General features: G+C 36.6%; 1 protein-coding gene and 1 long non-coding RNA gene across 21 annotated transcripts; one reads left to right on the forward strand and one right to left on the reverse strand.

Moving 5' to 3' along the window:
* Positions 1 to 356: 356 nt before the first annotated feature.
* On the forward strand, positions 357 to 8,274 carry LOC148698046 (protein IQ-DOMAIN 5-like). Of its 15 annotated transcripts, XR_015960784.1 has the most exons (10): positions 396 to 610; positions 783 to 918; positions 1,979 to 2,090; positions 2,302 to 2,544; positions 3,591 to 3,818; positions 4,903 to 5,016; positions 6,081 to 6,570; positions 7,489 to 7,689; positions 7,790 to 7,854; positions 7,948 to 8,274. XR_015960784.1 is itself a non-coding variant. In XM_088691155.1 (8 exons), exons 2-7 carry the CDS (start codon positions 2,013 to 2,015, stop codon positions 7,641 to 7,643), a joined length of 1,308 nt encoding a protein of 435 aa, XP_088547281.1. In that variant the 5' UTR covers positions 363 to 610; positions 1,979 to 2,012; the 3' UTR covers positions 7,644 to 7,689; positions 7,790 to 8,274. The 15 variants fall into 15 exon arrangements, 8 of the variants coding, with proteins under 8 accessions (XP_088547277.1, XP_088547281.1, XP_088547280.1 ...); XR_015960783.1 differs by lacking the exon at positions 783 to 918 and having other exon boundaries at positions 369 to 610; positions 7,489 to 7,688; positions 7,792 to 7,854; XR_015960780.1 differs by having other exon boundaries at positions 7,489 to 7,854.
* Positions 8,275 to 9,067: 793 nt separating this feature from the next.
* Positions 9,068 to 13,966, reverse strand: LOC137709552 (uncharacterized). Of its 6 annotated transcripts, XR_015960790.1 has the most exons (7): positions 13,700 to 13,865; positions 13,378 to 13,579; positions 13,078 to 13,289; positions 12,733 to 12,845; positions 10,855 to 11,189; positions 9,868 to 9,939; positions 9,068 to 9,577 (listed from the first exon to the last, which is right to left on the reverse strand). It is a non-coding gene; the product is annotated as an uncharacterized LOC137709552 (long non-coding RNA). The 6 variants fall into 6 exon arrangements; XR_015960787.1 differs by having other exon boundaries at positions 9,868 to 11,189; positions 13,700 to 13,887; XR_015960789.1 differs by having other exon boundaries at positions 9,068 to 9,939; positions 13,700 to 13,862.
* Between the last annotated feature and the right edge of the window lie 4,219 nt (positions 13,967 to 18,185).

An 18,185-nucleotide genomic window follows, 5' to 3' on the forward strand; every position in this document is an offset into this window, starting at 1 on the left:
TTAAATTAGATACTAACGAAATTCGAACTCAAACCATCATGCAAAAATTCAACTCCTTTCCACCACATTACTGTTTGAGACCACTTGCGCTTTTCATTATATTTCTGTGGGTGGCATTCGTCCCGTGATTAACTCTGTCACACACACTATGGCTCATGCGTGACAAGGACCCGACCCTCTCAACGACGCCGTATCAAGAAAAAGTTGTAACAAGCCTCCCGGTGCACATTTAGCAACCGGTCCTCGCGGTCCTTCTCCTGAGCTAATGAAAAGAATCCTCATGATTAATCATTATGAATCATTGAATTTTCCTCCAACAATTACAAATAAGAAGATTCCTTTAAAATTATAATGATTATAACTGTTGAATAAAAATTCAACTATCATGACGATTGGTCAGGACCCTCCTATTAGCTCAGGCTCAGGAGAGGATCAAATCCCTTTCTTATCACAAACTGCAAAATTCGCCTTTGAACGAAGCAGAAGCAAAAACTGAAGCTCCAAATTCCAAATTCCAAGGGTTGAATTCGAGTGAGCGGATATTGAAAGGGATAGAGGGGAAATTGACTGAGGGTTTGACTAGTTTGACCCCATTGATTGATGGATCAAGGTATCTCCAACTTTTCTCTGTAATTTCACTCAGATAACTCTCTCCTTTTACTGCTCTCTCTCTCTCTCTTTGCCTGTGTCCGATTTTCCGCCTTCGAGTGAATTGAGTATGTTATGTTGGTGAGCGGTGGATCCGCGTTTATTTGCCCAATTCTTTCTATTTTTGTTACTAGGGAATTGTTTTTCGAGGGTTCAGTCTGAATTGTTCGAAAGTTGCGAATTTCGGTCATTTGGAATGGAGGGGTTGAATTTGGGCTTAGTGGGGTGTTAAGTGAGTGTCGAGGATGGCTTTGGTTGATCGCAATTGAGGTTTGTAATTTTATCCAATTGGGTTGTTGTATTGTCAGTTGGTTTGGCAATAAGGATGCGAGTTTGATGAAATTGTTACATTTTGTTTTTGAACAAACAATATTATCTACACTTAGCCTCACAATGGGCTAGCAATAATGTGGTTTAAATTCGTCATGACAATAATCGAACCTTAATACCTCTCACTTACAATTGAAAAGGAATACCACTAGACTGTAGTACTGAACAACTTCTACTACTTTGCTTTACAAATACATGAATTTATAGATGCTTAAACCCACCTCATTTAAGACTCATACATGTAACAGATTTTAATCTAGCACACTACAGTATAATTGCTGCCTTATATTCAATGTCCGTCAGCTGTTTTTTTTCAGAAGAATTTCAAAAGCCAAATGAATTGCATCTTCTGATAATATTATTTCATGTCCTACATCACTGTGTGATCGGGGTACTGTATTACCAATCGTAAGCGTTTTTAGCTTCTCTGGTTTTACTTAAAACTCCCTTAAAGTCTTTTATCCATGTGGGACTTGATTGCTAAGCAATATTGTTCAGAAAGTTTGGATGCTTTTACAATATGACTAATATTCAGCCTCTGAATCTTAGCTGTGGAAGTTACAGGGTCTGTTTCTATGGTGAATCTTTGTTTAGTTCTGTCAAGTTTTGCTATGAACTTATGAGGTAGTATTGCTTACATCTGGGCCTAAGGACAATTGACAATGGCATATATGGTTGAGATTCTAGAATTTGTATGATTATTACTCGTGATAAAATAGCACTCTTGTTTTCCGGTTTGATTCGCTTCATATGTGGGGTTACTTGGCTCTGCATATTTTGAAACCTCAGCTTCATGTTTATAATGCTTTCAAAGAAATGAGGATGTTGCCCGAAATTTTGGGTTGGTGCACCAGTTTACATAAGTGATTATTCTGGTAGCAATGGTTCCTTAGGTGAGAGATCAAGAAGCATCCTTTTTGGAAATTAAGTAATATTATAATAATTAATAAGTCTTGTTGCTGCACGTACAACTTAACTGTCAAAAACTTTCCCTTAGCAGGTCTTCGTTTGGTTGTGCTGAATTGACTGACGACATGGGAGTATCTGGAAAATGGATTAAGGCATTGTTAAAGAAATCAGAAAAGTCGCAATCCATTGAAAAAGATGACAATGTGGGTAGCATGACTTTCAATACCAATCTTATATATCTTCTTCCTATTTCTTTTCCTCTTCTTTCTTGTTCTTCATCCGATCACTTGCAAGGTTGGATAAACACTTCAATGACATTTTTTCTCCATATTACTTGTTTTCTTATGGGATATTTTTACATTATCCAAACCTACCAGTCTGTCTGACTTATTTCCCTGTTTTCAATCATTGCAGAAAATAGCTGGTTACAAGTTTTGGCACAGGAGAAAGAATTCCATTGAGTTTGACACAAATAGGCTTAAATATGAGTTTGATGCAGATGTTGCTCCACCAGTTGGAGATGCCAGTACTCAATTACACCCAGATGCTGTGGATTCTTCTTCTGCCTCACTTCAAATGCACAATGCAGAAAGTGAGCAGAATGTGAGGGAAGAATGGGCTGCCACACGCATTCAAACAGCCTTTCGTGGCTTTCTGGTATTAAAATTTTCAATTGTATTTGCACTCATTGAGCACTGATAATGATGTTTGTATTGCTTACTTCAAGTATGACTTTTTTCAAATGAATTTATATCAAATTCTTCTTTCAAAAGTCTCATTTTACTCTAACAATTATATAACATTATATATTTTGTTTTTCTTTTCAAAAATTGGTACAGTAGTAAGTGTTAATTAATAGAAATAATGAAGGATTTGATATGCGCACATGCTTACATTTATAGACAAAGGAAAAATGTAAGTAGAAGTTGGACTTGCATATCATAATATTACTGGAGTGATAAAATTCCAAAATTCCATATCTGCCATATTAGTTTCTGCAATCACATGGCTATCCTAAACTGCCCCTTAGAGTTTAACCACAATAAACTAAACAGTCCCTTAACTATAAAAATTGCTGAAGATACCACCCATTAGCATTGCAGTAACCACAAGAAAAGAAAAAGGTATTACTGCTTAACTTTCTAAATGAGCTCCAATAAAATTGCCAGCGATCTTGTGTTTGCATAATAAAGCCTATTTCTCAAGCATAGATCAAGATTCAGTTTGGCAGTTTATCAGGTTATTTTGTGACAAAATAAAATGTTGATTTGTATGCAACTACCAAGCCTTAAACTGAGAAAGTCAGGTCATCATTAAGCATGTAGAGATGGCTAATTGAATTTATAAACATTTTTCATTTTGTGGTTTGGCAAACATGCCATTTTGTATTGGTTGACAAGTTTTTTTTTTTTTTTTTTTTTTTTTTCTGTGAAATAACCTAGAATGTATTTGTTTAGTCAGAGTTGGTGGCTTGAATAGTTGGACTGACATGTCGAAGAGAAAAAATGCAAATGTTTATTGTTTCAGAAAGCTTTTTGCATAAAGGGTTTGTTCTGCAATCTTCATTTAATCTACCACATCTTCAAAGTTTGTACTTTATTGACAGTGGCTGCATGTTGTGTTTGTCCATATAATTTGATTTATTGACCTTTTTTCAATTTTTTTTTGTCATCACATTATAATTTTTTGGTGATAAATATCAGGCTAGAAGAGCTCTTCGAGCTTTAAAAGGATTGGTGAGACTTCAAGCCCTTGTCAGAGGCCATGCTGTGAGAAAACAAGCGGCAATAACTCTTCGCTGTATGCAAGCTTTAGTTAGAGTTCAGGCTCGAGTGCGAGCAAGGCGCGTTCGCCTGGCATTGGAAGGTCAAACGGCTCAACAAAGGCTTCATGAACAACTTGCAAACAAGGCTCATGTTCGAGAAATAGAAGTAAGCAACTGTAGATACTGTGTCTACTTTAATTACAAAGCAGTGTACCGTGTGCAGATGGGAGTCATTATTTTCATGTTTTTCCATTGTTCTGCTTTGTAATTTGATAGGAAATTACTGCAAACCTCCAATTAGGAGCCCAACTCTATAGCGCATGGCTCTTTTTCCAACTTTATTTCACCCCCTGAAACAATTAAATTTTTTCTTTTTAAGTTCTATTAGGGATTACTGTGGTTTTCTCTTATAGAGTTTAGTAGCTTATGCCTAAGGGTTCTTGTAGAATCTTTGTTTTGAAGTTTAGGATTTAGGGTTAAGCCCTCTCATTTTAGGTGGAGTTAAAACCTGGGAGTATAAATACTCAAAAAATTAGTAAAAGGCATCCCTGTAACTGTTTAAGGGGCTGGAAAAAGAGACAGCTATGGTTCAGAAACTAAACGCAATAGAAGCTGGAGGTGATTAGAGAATCTCAATGCATTTAGAGGGAAATAATGGGACAGGGCTAGGTTTTGCTTCTCTATGTGGGCATCCTTTTCAACCTTCAACCGACTTCATTGGTATACCTCTGTCCAATATTCATCTAGATAGGAGGGCAGTTTTTAGCTAACATTTTTTAGTAGTTCAGATTTGTCATGAAAATTGCAGCTATACTTTCTTTCTCTTTTTGTGATAGACTCCTTTCTGTTGTAATGACTAATGTATTGATATCTTGTGTTCAATAAAAGTAACAAAAGAAAAATAATAATAATAATAAGCTCCACGTAATATCCCAAAAATATTTCTTTGCAAGTAAAGGTAGGGACAACACAAGGTAGGCTCAGCTTGATTAGGATTGTGAGCAATCTGGCAGTCGGTGTTATTCTGTTTAATCTTGTAGTCTCTGTGGTTTGTTTAAGTGTGCCTTGTACACTTCGGGCTGGTTTGATAACTATTTCGTTTTAAGTTTTTAGTTTTTAGTGTTCACTTTTTGTACTTGGGATCAATGTTTTAAAAGGCGAAGGCGTAGGCGAGTGGAGAAGGGTGGTGTGACAGTGTAGGATCAGGCTCACGAAGTTGACAGCTTCTTCTTGCTTTGACTCTGGTGCAGGAAGGGTGGTGTGACGGTGTAGGATCTGTTCAAGAAATTCAAGCCAAGTTGTTGAAGAGGCAGGAGGCTGCTGCTAAGCGTGAGAGAGCCATGGCATATGCTCTTGCTCATCAGGTGACACATGATAACCGCTCTGTTGATTTCCTTGTAGCAGCATATTTGTCTTTTTATTTTGTCTTTGAATTTGTTTATGGATTGCATTGAACGGAAGATTGAAAGGAAAGACACGACGTGAAAGGAGGAGCATAAATGTTGAAACATAACCATCTGGAGTGGGAAAGTAGTGACTTCAGTTTAGGATTCTCAGCTTTAATATGATATTTAGCTAGTATAATAAATATAACAAATAATGTTTTACTAGGTCTTTTGTTTCTAACAGAAGTTTCAACCAATATAATTTGTTTGAAGTTGGGCCATCTACTTCTAGAAATCATCATTAAGCAAAACTGAATTTCATTATATAATTAGATCAGTGTGTTTTATGGTGATTTCCGAATCCTCAATTTGATTCCAATTAAATTGAAGTTTACTTTAGCCATCAAACAAATTGTTAAGACACTTACCTACGAATTTGTTTCTGAGGCAGACAGAGATAACAAATAGAATTCTTTTAAAATAAGTTCGCTGGTTGAGGTAAACATGTTCCTTTTTGGTATGATGGACAAGGCTTGTCACATACTTTACCACTGATTCTTATTAACATAATAACAAATGAGTAGCCACGTAGTACTACGGTCTAGTGGTATTCCTCTTCATTTGTAAGTGAGAGGTCTTAGGTTCGATTCTCGCCAAAGGCGAATTTGAACTACATTATTGCTAGCCCATTGTGAGGCTTAACCCACTCCCCCACCCCCTTAGTGTAGATAATATCGTTTGTTCAAAAAATTAAAAGGTTTGGAGTGCCAAAATAACAGCACCCTATTGAAATTGTAAGGGAAAACATAAATATCATAAAGTTTGTTGGACATTTCAATGTGAATGTGATTGATCTCTTTTTTATTTTAAGTTGTGGAATTATAGTGTGTTTGTGTTACACACACATTATGCATCTCAGCTGCATCAATCTTTTATATTAACCTGCAGTGGGTCATTAGAAGTCTTTTTTCCCAGTTGGAAATTGTTAGAAGCATTTAGTTCACCCCCACAAACTTACACATAAGATTTTTGTTTTTGTGCAGTGGCAAGCTGGATCAAGGCAGCTGCCAGTTCCATCTGGGTTTGAACCAGATAAAAGCAGCTGGGGTTGGAACTGGTTAGAAAGATGGATGGCTGTCCGTCCCTGGGAGAACCGCTTCCTAGATATTAATCTTAGGGATGGAGTAATGGTACATGTGGATGAATCAGCTGATGATAAGAACAGCAGTATGCCCCAGTTAAAATCTGCTGGCAAGAAACCTTTTTCTTCAAATATTCAATCAAATATTTCAAGTCAAAAAGCCGGTCCGTGTCATTCTGATGGCTGTGATTCTTCACCTATTAAGTCGGCCAGAATGTTAGAGGCATCCAATACCCAATTTGAAAAGCAAAAGTCGAAGCCAAATTTGGATGATGCAGCTGAAGAAAGAAACTCCAAACGTGCTATTACTTCAAGATCCCATAGTAATCCAAAAGAGAGAGCCACAGAATCAGACAAACGGGCAAAGAAGCGGCTGTCTCTGCCAAATAGCAGTGAGTCTCTCTCTCTCTCTCTCCCTCCCTCCCTCTCTATATATATTGTATGAGCTCATCTTTTTGAATCAGCAGCATATCCAGGTTTTTTCTTAATGTGGTTTTTTTTTTTTTATAATTTATTTATTTTTATTTTTTTTAAATTTATTTATTTTTTATCTCAATTTATAAAGCTCCCCGGAAAACAAAAAGCCTTCAGATAGCCATATCTGTTTCTAGAATACAGAGGTGGCGTATGCTTGATGTCATTTCCCCAAGGGACTAAATGCTGCATCGTAATGTAATCTCTTTAGTACAAGGATCCAATGAACTAAGTAACTAAACTACATGTTCTTTAATATAATTATACAAGTGTAAACCCTAGTGACCGCAGCAGTAAATACAGCATCATTACAGACCCTAATGGAACTGCAATAAGTATACAAACCTGAACTTGCAGCCATGATTCTCTCGGTTGTGATGTCTTCCCTTCTCTTGTACACACTGCAAAATGCTCAGGATTTTCGATGGGGCTATCACTCGTAGATGAACATCAGTTGTGTACCAAGAAGAGGGACCAATCCACTCCTTCAATGTTGGTAACTGCCTGATCCCATCAACATGGCAGTTACCATCAGTTTCTTAATTCAACCAACTGCCTTATGGCTTATTTGACATGTAGTTTACGTCATTTTCCCTCCAATATGTTTGAAGTTTGTCCGGATACAAACCCTAAGAAGTTCACGTTTATGTATAGCTCATTTCTAAGATTGGTTGCAATCCAAGTCTCGATGGACTCACATGAATCCAAATCTGACGAATTCACATGAATTCCAACACGTAAATAAGCAATGCACTATGATGTTTATTCCTACCTTTTAGGAAACCACCTATATTTGTGCGGCTAAATATTTTTCATTTTCAATTTGGGTTGGTCAGGAGGAAGTAATGTCTCCCAAACTTCCAGAGATCCTATTAGATCCAATGTCAAAGGGACGCCAAGTTCTCAGAAACCCATCAAGGCTAGATCAAAACCCAGTGCAAGAGGGGATTCAAACCCTACAAAGTCAGTCTCGCAAACCGTTGATGCGTAACTCAAAGGTTCCATGGAAAATGACGTTCTTTGCATTCCCTGTTGAGGTGCTTGCTTTTATAAATCTGTACATATTGAGCAACGTTGGGAGGCTGCAACCGCTTCGTTTTGTTATTGTCATACCATTTTAAAGTGGCTTCCGTGCAGCGGATTCAAGAGTGGATCAATTGGTGGTATTGGAAGGAATAAGAGTAGCAGGATCAATGAATCAGGTTTGTTTAGTGTCGTTAATTATGTTAGCGTGAGTTTATTATTTCATTGTACAATTTTTGTAGTTGCCTTCAATGTTATCATCTTTGGCTCAGGTGCTAAGATCTGTGGGTATCGGGGTGAATATCATAAAAGTGGACTAACCATAGATCTGCATATGTTTGGTAGATAGAACAGTCTGGGAATTGGTTTACTGAAACTTCGGCGGATATCATGTATATCATTTTGTTGTTTTTTTTTTTAAATTTTTGTGTGAATGTTGATTGTTGAATACCTTATCATTTTGGCTTTTAACATGCCATTTTTGGTCGATTTTCGGAATGGGGTTTGAATCTTTCCAAATAAATGTTACTTGCTGACTTGAGAAACTGTAATTTACCTCTTTAGTGTATATTGGAGTAATTTACCAATTTGTAATATAATTTTGGGTTTACTTATTTTTCTTTAGTATAAAAATGTGGTGGGAATCAATCACTGAGAAGATATGGAAGAACATGAATTGTTTGTTTGTTTGACATAAGTTAGTGTTTTAAAATGACTAACAAAACAAGTCCTTGGGGCTTGTACTTGCTGCCCTGTTGGTGAGGAGAGATTCTTTCTTGTAACTGAGGTTTAGTCTCAGTGGCGTCATTTGTCCAACTGTCCAACTGATGTTTGTCGCGTGTTTAGAAAGAGAATTGTCCATCTAATAAACGTTTCTCACGTGATGAATAGGTAACAAGATGTAGGGGGTCTTATTAGCCTTCGAGTGTCGACTTAAACCATCTCTAGCACAAGTGCCAAAAACCTAAAACTTAGTTATAGTAACAAAAAAAATCATAAGAGTTATCCAATGATATACAAAAAAATCGTAAGTGTTATCCGATGAAAATGTTAGCTTGTGATTTAACGACTGAGATCTAAACAAAATTAATTTCTTCATATAAAAAATTCAACATTTTTCTTCCCACTTACAAATTTCTTCAAGATGACCTCGAAAGTAGCTCAAAGAGATTTGAATTGGAAAAAAAATGATGAACTTTGTGCTCGGCCAAGAGTTAAAATCCGGAATTAAAGAGACGAAATGAGTCGCCAAATGAAAGCAAATTCCTAGTCATAATTTTTTACTCTACCTGCCTTTGTGGTAAACACTTAAATTAAGAGAAAACATCAATTATCAAAACATTGCCTAAGGGAATATGTCACGCCCCAATCTCAAGATCAACACGTGGCAGCTAAAACTAACAGTACAATAATACATAGAGGTAACTGAGACTCATACATAATATACATATGATAATTAGCATATATAAAATTACAACAAAAGGGAACAACCCTACTCTCGAGTGCACTGCGCACGCCAGCTACACCCCTTAAAAACCTCTTTTATAACTGCTAACTGTTACCCTAGAAAATAATTCTACGCCGTGAGAATGGTGCACCGAGCAAATAAAAACTCCAGATAAGCTACAAAGTTTGTGTGAGTGACAATAATACAACATATGTGATTTAAAAACATTTAAGTTCGGTGTTCCAGGACCTCTCATGGAACCGGATAACAAAGATACACAGAGTAGGGTTCCAGAACCTCTCATGGAACCGATAAAAACTATGCACATAGTTTCTGAACCTCTCAAGGAATCACTGTAGGATTCCAGAACCCCTCGTGGACTCCGACAAGATTTATGGTTCCAGAACCACCCATCAAATTGAACAGAAGTAGCGTTCCAGAACCACTCATGGAACCTACTGAAAGTCAGTCAAGCAAGAGTCCAGAAACCACTCATGGAATCAGATAGAAGGGTAACATATTAGGGACTTAATATCCACACATGAAACGAGAAAGTAAATATACAAGGTATACATCCTCTACTAGCCCACACACACACACACACACACATATACGCATAATATTTCACAAAGCAGATCAATGATCGGGTAATAACCATTTGTAAATCCAAGTTATACACGCAGTACATAACATGGGAGTTTTTCATATGCAAAATATTTATCACATAATATTAAAGTCAACTCACTTGTGCTCCGAGCAAAGCCTGCACCCATGTCATGTCACCGTCACTAAGCTCTTCCTCAATCAAATTGAAAATCTTAATTTCATAAAGAAATAAATATGTCACTATTAATCCTTATATAGTAACCAACATATAGTCCTTATCGCTAGGTTTCCGATGTTAGGCTAGGACCGGATCCCTTCCACCAAATCCACCCAATCAATCAATCTGGACCCTTGAAATTTGATCAAACGGCTACAAACAGGAGGCCCCTTTAAAAGTTATAATAACTTTAACCGTTGGATCAAATTTCAAGGGTCCGGATTAAGTGATTGGGTGGATTTGGTGGAAGGGATCCGGAGAGGATCCCTTTCCGTTAGGCTAAACATCGGTTTATCCCAAATTTTTAGAAAACTGTAAAATAAACAAAATAAATAAAGGGCCGGATATCACATCCTGTCCACCTTATAAAAAATTTGTGTGCAATAGCTTGCTATACTCAAAATACTCAAACTATAGATTGAAAATATAAGAAGATATCAAGCAAGAACGGCTACATGCAAGTGGTCCTCTATTACAGTGGTAGAGAACAGTGTTGCCCCTACACCATGGCGTGGGTTCGAACCCCATCGGCTCCCTAATCTAAAATCTAGTTTAACAATTCTAATGTTTGACAAAAAAAAAAAAAAAGCAAGAGCGGCTGCATACAGAGGATGTTATTCTATTGTGATCGAATTGCAATGATTCCTCTTTCATGCCTCCAAACTCAACTCAATTCTCCTATATAATACTCATATAATCAAATAAAGTTGAAAATACTTGCACTAAAATCAAAAGAAAATAGAAATGACCTTCGCACTTCCAATTTTTCTACCAACTTATTCTCGAAACTAACAGCTTCACTTCAAGGCTCAACTAATTAATGAAATTCTAGTTGCCTCGGCTTCAAAGGCACACAACTTCCAAATGAAAACACAGGAAAACAAGAAGATGATGAAAGAAAATTCTCACTCTAGCCCAAGTAAGTCCAAATTTCAGGTCTTGACACAACTGATACAACAAGGCATGTATCAGCATCCGTTGAAATGCAAAGGTCCAAGAACCAGTATTCTGATACCATCAAAAGTTGTCACACCCCGATCTCGAGATACGCCAAGGATCGACACGTAGCAGCTAAAAGTAGCATTACAACAATACATAGAGTCAATTGGAACTCATACATAATACACATCAGATGATCAGCAGCAATGAAATTACAACAAAGGGGAACAAACCCTACTCTCGAGTGCACTGCACATGCCAGCTACACCCCTTGAAAACCTCTTCTAGAACCGCTACCTATTACTCTGCAAAACAACCCTACGTCATGGAAATGGCACATTGAACAATGCAAAAACTCAAAAAGCTGCGAAACTTGTGTGAGCGACAATAATACAACATGTGATTAAAAAAAACATTTTGGAATCCTTATATATATAAAATAATCCTCACTCATAAATCTTGATTGATCCACACAGGCATCCAATTGTCATTTCTTTCATATATAATAAAATCATAGGGCTAGAGCAACATCATCAAGCCCTGCTTTCTAGAACTTTTCATGGAACCAGACTACAAGGATACACGAAATAGGGTTCCAAAACCTCTCATTGAACTGAACAGAAGTAGCGTTCCAGAACCACTTATGGAACCTATTGAAAGTCAAGCAGGATTCTAGAACCACTCATGGAATCATAAAGAAAGGTAACATACTAGGGATTTAATATCCCCACATGAAATGAGAAAAAGAAAAATACAAGGTATTGGTCCTCTATTAGCCCTCAGTTCGCAATCATTTCAAACATATATATATATATATATATATATATATATTATCATTTCACAAAGCAGATCGATGATCGTGTCATAGTACACCGTCACTAAGATCTTCCTCAATCAAATTGAAAATCCTAATTTAATAAAGAAATAAATATGTTAATATATAATCCTTGTATAGTAACCAACATATAGTCCTTTACTAGCAAAAGAGCCCGCACATTGCTGCGGGTTTACAATTCTGTTTAAACATACTAACAACAATGTTTACATCTCTATTTACTTATATATGTACATTCATATTTACAATCCTATTTACACATATATACTATTCAGAACTTCTGACTCTCTTCATTGAAACTTCAGAGGTTTTTTCCCCTTGCTTAGAAATTGGAATAAAACTGTAATTATTGAGGTGAGTTTTTTAATTGCTTAAAAATTGGATACTTTTTTCAGTTAGTTTTCAAATAAATTTAACAAGAAATGTCAAAAACAAATATATGCTGATCTATAAATTTAAGTACGCCATGAAGAGAAAAATAATAATTACAACTTACACATGTTAAAGCAAACATATGAGGAGAAAGTAGACTCTTCAAATTGCTAATCTCATATTTTCCTCTAAGCTAACCACAATAAACTCTTTTACCACAATTCTTAGCCGGCACGTATGAATAAAGGTTAGAATTCACATCTTATAGTAAACATAAATATACTCTCATTCTGCTAAATTGTGAACTGAGAAAAACAAATGCATAGATGTAGGAAAAGATTTATAAGATCTTAAAAAATGTAAAAAAAATGGGTAATCATCCTTTTATAAATGCTTTATTATACTTTGTACCTGACCAAACATTGCATCTATGTGTTAAAAAACATAAGGATAGAACTTGAAGTGTTCTTAAAACGCAAACCCAATTGCTTGATGTTTTGAGGCTGCCAACTCATTAGTCATTGCAGCAAATTTGGAATTGAAACAAAGACATCTTTCGAACTACAGATATCATGAATTCTCTATAATTGGTGCAAACTTCCCAATATAAATAATAAAGACAAATGCATAATCTTGAGTACCTTGTATACAGTTCCAAAACCGCCTTGACCAATCTTATTACTCGGATGAAAATTATCCGTCGCGGATCTTAATTCATTGTAGGAGAAAGCCTTGATATTTTCCAGCACATTCTCTATGCAACACACAAAACAATCAATCAATCACAATAACAATGATGATCCAGCAGAATCACATGAACAAAAAACCCACATATTTTCCAGCACATTCTCTATGCAACACACAAAACAATCAATCAATCACAATAACAATGATGATCCAGCAGAATCACATGAAGAAAAAAACCACAGCACGAAGGTAAAAAAATAACAAAACCAGAAAGTGGGAACATTTAACCATGACCGCACCATCAAGATCATGGCCAAATCGACCAGAACCAGAACCAGATTTCCTTTTCCTCTCAGCAACCGAAGCACCAAAGCAGCTGCAACGCATATTAACTAGTCCACAATAATCAAATCCTACCTTCTGGGTTCTCTCAAATGTACAGAAAAACAGCTCCCCTTTTATCAGAGAGCCCTCCCTAATCAGATTTGGACCGACCCATGTTGCCAAAATCCTAAATTTCACAACCAAATAATCACAAAGATTTCCTCAAAACACCAAAAGTTCAAACTCATAAGATTTGAAAATTCGAAAAAACCCACCTCGTGGATTTGCAGATTACCAATCAAGTTTTGATGTCCTGATTCCCTTTAGCATCTGTTTCTGTCAGCAACCATGGAGAGCGAGAGAGAGCTTGAAATTCTCTATTTAAATATATATATATAAAGATGCTCTTTTATGGAGATTCTGAGACGACCCATGATAGTGGAGGTGCTGGGCGAGTTGATGATGTTCATAACCCCTCTGTGGATTGTTGTGATTGTTATTGGGGGTTTTGTTGGGTGGGCGTGGAAGCCCAAATGAGGGAGCTTGGTTGCGAGGATTTTCAAGATTCCAAATGTAAGGAAGAGAGAAGAAATCTACCTTTTGGGGGCGTCTGAGCGATGGCGGTGGGTGCTGGAATTGAGAGAGAACTGAAGAGATTTTTGGTTCCGGGTTTTTTGAGAGAGAGCTGGAGAGACCGAGATATCTGTACAGGAAGCAGTAGAAAGGCTTTCCGCGATGAACCAAGGGCAAAATCGCCACCCCACTATAAAATCACACCAAAATCAGAAAACAGAAGAAAATGAGGGGTAAATCTGTCCACACACTATAGATCAACAGTAACCTAAAAAACTAAGTTTTAGTATATATAATTTTGAATCACTATGTTTCAAAGTTAGGCTAAACATTGGTTTATCAAAAATTGTAAAATAAATAAACAAATAAATTTCAGGGCATGATGTCAAAGACCAAGACCAACCGCCATGTCACCAAGCCGTCTAAAGAACCACAATAATTTTTTTTTTTTGGACAAATGTAAATTTATTACCAAACTAGAAAACTTATACATAGAGAGGCCCAATTACAACTTTAAGCTCAAAACATAGAGATGGACCCTAAAACCAAATAAAATATAGCTCAAAGCAATATTTTGAGCCCAAACAGAAAACAAAGAAACCCTAACAGCCGCCACTAACGTCCTTCTATCACCACCATTGGAATACCGAACACCAAAGACCTTAAGGCCGTAGCCACAACATGAGATCTATAGAGGACGATTTTGTGGCATCCTATGCGAGCCATCAACAAGCATCATCCTCGGACGATCAAAGAAAGGGACAAACGTGACCCATAAACTCACGAACCCGCCACCGCAGACATGAGGCTGAAGAAGGGCATTAGCAACAAATAAAGAGAAGAATACAGAAAAAGCATTAGGGTCAAAAGTTTAAAAAAATCGAAAATACCCTAATCTCCAACAAATAGAAGCATCCCACCTCTTGTTCTCTTGCTAGCCCCCTCTAAAGTTGTCTGCAGTCCAAGGTGGGTCCATAAAACGCATTGCATGTCCAAAACAACCCAAAAATGGAAAACTTTCCCCATTTTTGCTACTGATTGAGACCTTAAAATTAAAATCCCAATTTGGATCCAACCTTGCAATATCTAATATTTGGTTAAGGGAAATGGGGAGTGGTAGGGAAGGAAATGAAGAAGATGAACCATATGCAGAAAATTGATGGGAGTATGGAAAGATGGGGTTGAAAGACACGAGAGGGGAAAAAAAAAAGAGAAAAGCCAGAGATGGATGCCAGATGCCTAAGTCGCCGACTCTCAAAATGGCAAACTAAAAGAAAGCAGACCAGATTTGAGGAGGGAAAAGGAAAAAGCTCTTGCAAAAGGAAAGAAAAGCTTTCTTAGAACCACAATAAACTACTCATAAGATTTAACTCAGTAAGCAGCTAGAACCACAAGCATAAGAGTGGGATGGAAATATTGTTCAAATGATATAGCATCGCTAGCCTCTATCTGTTAATCAAGTTAGTATAATTTTTCATTTTTATTTGTTATAGTTTTCATTCTTTATTGCAAGTATACTTCCTTATTATATTTAGTTATTTTCATATTTTGTTATTATTTAATTTCTAAATTGTTCTCCAACAAAGACTTAATTGTCAGGTCATAATAATAATAATAATCATCATTTAGAGTTAATATTTTAATTAACTTGATTCCTTTAAAGTAGGATGTTTAGGCAAACATATTGAAATTAGAGAAGTGGATAAACCCACGTCTATGAAGTTGAGATGGTGTAGTTACTAAATGCCTGCAATTACTAACTATTACCCATGATAGGTGGGAGTTAATTTGATTTAGCGTCTAGATATAGGTTGGTCCCTGCTCATGAGAACACACGTTTCAAAGTTTACTAGCTCTATTACTAGTAGCATAAGTTTTTTAGTGAGCATAAGATCTTTCTTTGATTCAAGTTGTGATGGCGTCTTCAGGTATGATTTATGAAACTGCTACCAGGTGGAATAACCTACAATTTAAAATCTATATACGTGCTTGTCTAACTAGTCAGCAATACTCATCAACTAAGATCAGATATGTTAGTTTACTCACAGCGGAAGTAGTTAGTTTAAAGCTCGGTTTACTAAAGTGAACTAGTTAACTAAGGTCCAATTCAGTGCACATTTTAACTTTGACAATCTTAGTTTCATGGACTTATCTATTTGCTAATAATGATGAACATATATCACAAGCAAAGAGTAAGATGAGTGAATTAGAAAAGCTATAAATTGCACGGGTTGTTTATGGCCGGAAAAACCCACCTCTAGGTTAAAAAAGCCAAGGACTCTATATTGAGTCCAATCCACTAGTGAAATCAAGATTCTTATAAAGTAATCGCACAAGCTCAATTCCTATATCCTAATTTACAGAGTAGCTTGCACCTTTGTGCAACCTTGCCTTTCACGAGATGGACTCCTTTGGTTTTCACAAAGTGGTAGCTCCTCTTGAGCTCTTCACCTTGTGGCATTGAAATCAAATCAACTTATACAAATGATGTTATGATGAAGTTGATGCAAATCTGGATTCGATGTCTAGTCAGTCTTACCAGTCAAACACCTGAAAGATGAAACTGACGCGAATCTAGAAAGAGGTCAATTCAAAGATTTGAAGTTTAAAAAAAAACTTGACCTAAAACAAAGATCAAAATCACAAAATCAATGTTATCCTAATATGCAATGATGTGGGTACTTAGTGCATTAGTGTGATTTTGTGGCTATGTTTTTCAAGTAAGAACCAAGGGGCAGCTCATAGCTGAAAATAACCCTTATCAGAAAATATAAATCTCCTAGCTAGATTGAAAAGAATCCTAGATTTAACTTTATATAGAAGGTTGATTTTCAGACAAAGAGAAGGGATGAAAATGCCATGTGTCATGTGCAAACACAATCTGAAAAGATCTAGGGTTGAAAAACACTCCTGGAGAAAAGGCTGTCAGAAAGCCTATATGGGTTGCCTTAAAGTATGTGCCCAGCTCGTGTGAAAGCATCAAAAAGTTTTGACTAGACATAACCACTAGGCATAATGAACTGGAAATAATGACATGAAATGCATATGTATGAACAAACTTTTGATGAGAGAAATTAAGCTATTAAAGTGATATTTCCAGCAACATAGTCCCATAAAAACAATTCTAGAGCATGTGTGGTACAATTTACAACATTTGACAAGGGAAACAATTCTAAGCCATCGATATCATAGTCGGCTGCCCGTGATACCGACAACACATTGTTGTCTCGATAAGCAAATAGTAATTTCCTAAGGGTACAAACATACAATTTGTCCAATCCCAAGTCAACAACAACACAAGCACACAATTTCTCAAATCATAAAATCAAACATCCATAAACAAATTCACAGAACTCCAATGTCCAACCAATGCTGTCAATAGAATCAATCAAACCAAGTCCCAAATAGTGCCTTACACAAACTGGAAATAAGAACTATCTTCGTAACTACTCCAAATGAGATATATGCAAAATCTACTCATTCAGAAATCACAAATTAAAAGAACGCAACACGTCCTTCAAGATCTAGATAGTTCGTTCAAGACTGACCAATAGTCTGCAAATAAAAAAGCATTACAGGACAAACAAATTAGTACTCAAAGCTTTCACAAAAACTTCACAAAACTTAGAAGTGAAACGTGCATCATGATGAGGTATGAAATTGACGATACATCGAAAACCAAAACAATGTGATTCGCAACTCCTAAGCAAGCTAATTCATTGCAAATTTCTCTCGAATTTCACGAATAGCTATGCCAAGAAGGCTAAGTGAACACTCACGAATTTTAGGGTCAAAACAAATCCATCCAAAGCTAGGAAGCAAGATAACCGAAGTGAATGTGTAGCTTTGATGCAAGAATACATGTACGTACGTACCTAACTTGATTTAGTGGTGGTAAGTCGAGATGGTTGAGTGCGGACTCGACTCGGGTGGTAGTCTAAAGAACTCTGAAAGACGGGAACTCAAACTTTTTCCCATTCTAATATTCACAACAACTTGTTACAACAATAACCTCAGAGATATTCAAACACTAGTGGTAATAATTCGCTCAATAGGATGTCAAAGGGTGGTTAAATGACTGATGGTTCTAGCTAAAACTTTCGGGTTGAGTGGTTTTCCTGAACAGTCTGTCTACTTGGAAATAATACGTAGGAAATGATACGAAGTGTCGTAGGGTAAGCTCGAACTCAAAGTTGACTCAAATGCTTCCTAGTACCTGAAGGTGAAACTGGGATTATGGTCGCAACCGATGTAAATTGAGACGTCAGTATAAAGAAATCTAGAATGAAGAATTTTGACAAACGGTTGAAGTATAGTCTTCAAGGACTGGTAGACAATACGATGAGTGAGTTAATTAATAAATACCGAAACGTCATCATAGTTTCCACGTGTACAAGGTGGTTTGTACCGGAAATCTATGGTGACATTCATCCATCTCCATTCGCATCCTTAGTGGGTCCCCGACACCCTAAGAAGGACAATCATGAGAATTTCTGACTAAGAGCATCAG

Source organism: Pyrus communis, chromosome 3 (assembly GCF_041283825.1).
Source record: "Pyrus communis isolate YQ-2024b chromosome 3, ASM4128382v1, whole genome shotgun sequence".
Taxonomy (NCBI): Eukaryota; Viridiplantae; Streptophyta; class Magnoliopsida; order Rosales; family Rosaceae; genus Pyrus; species Pyrus communis.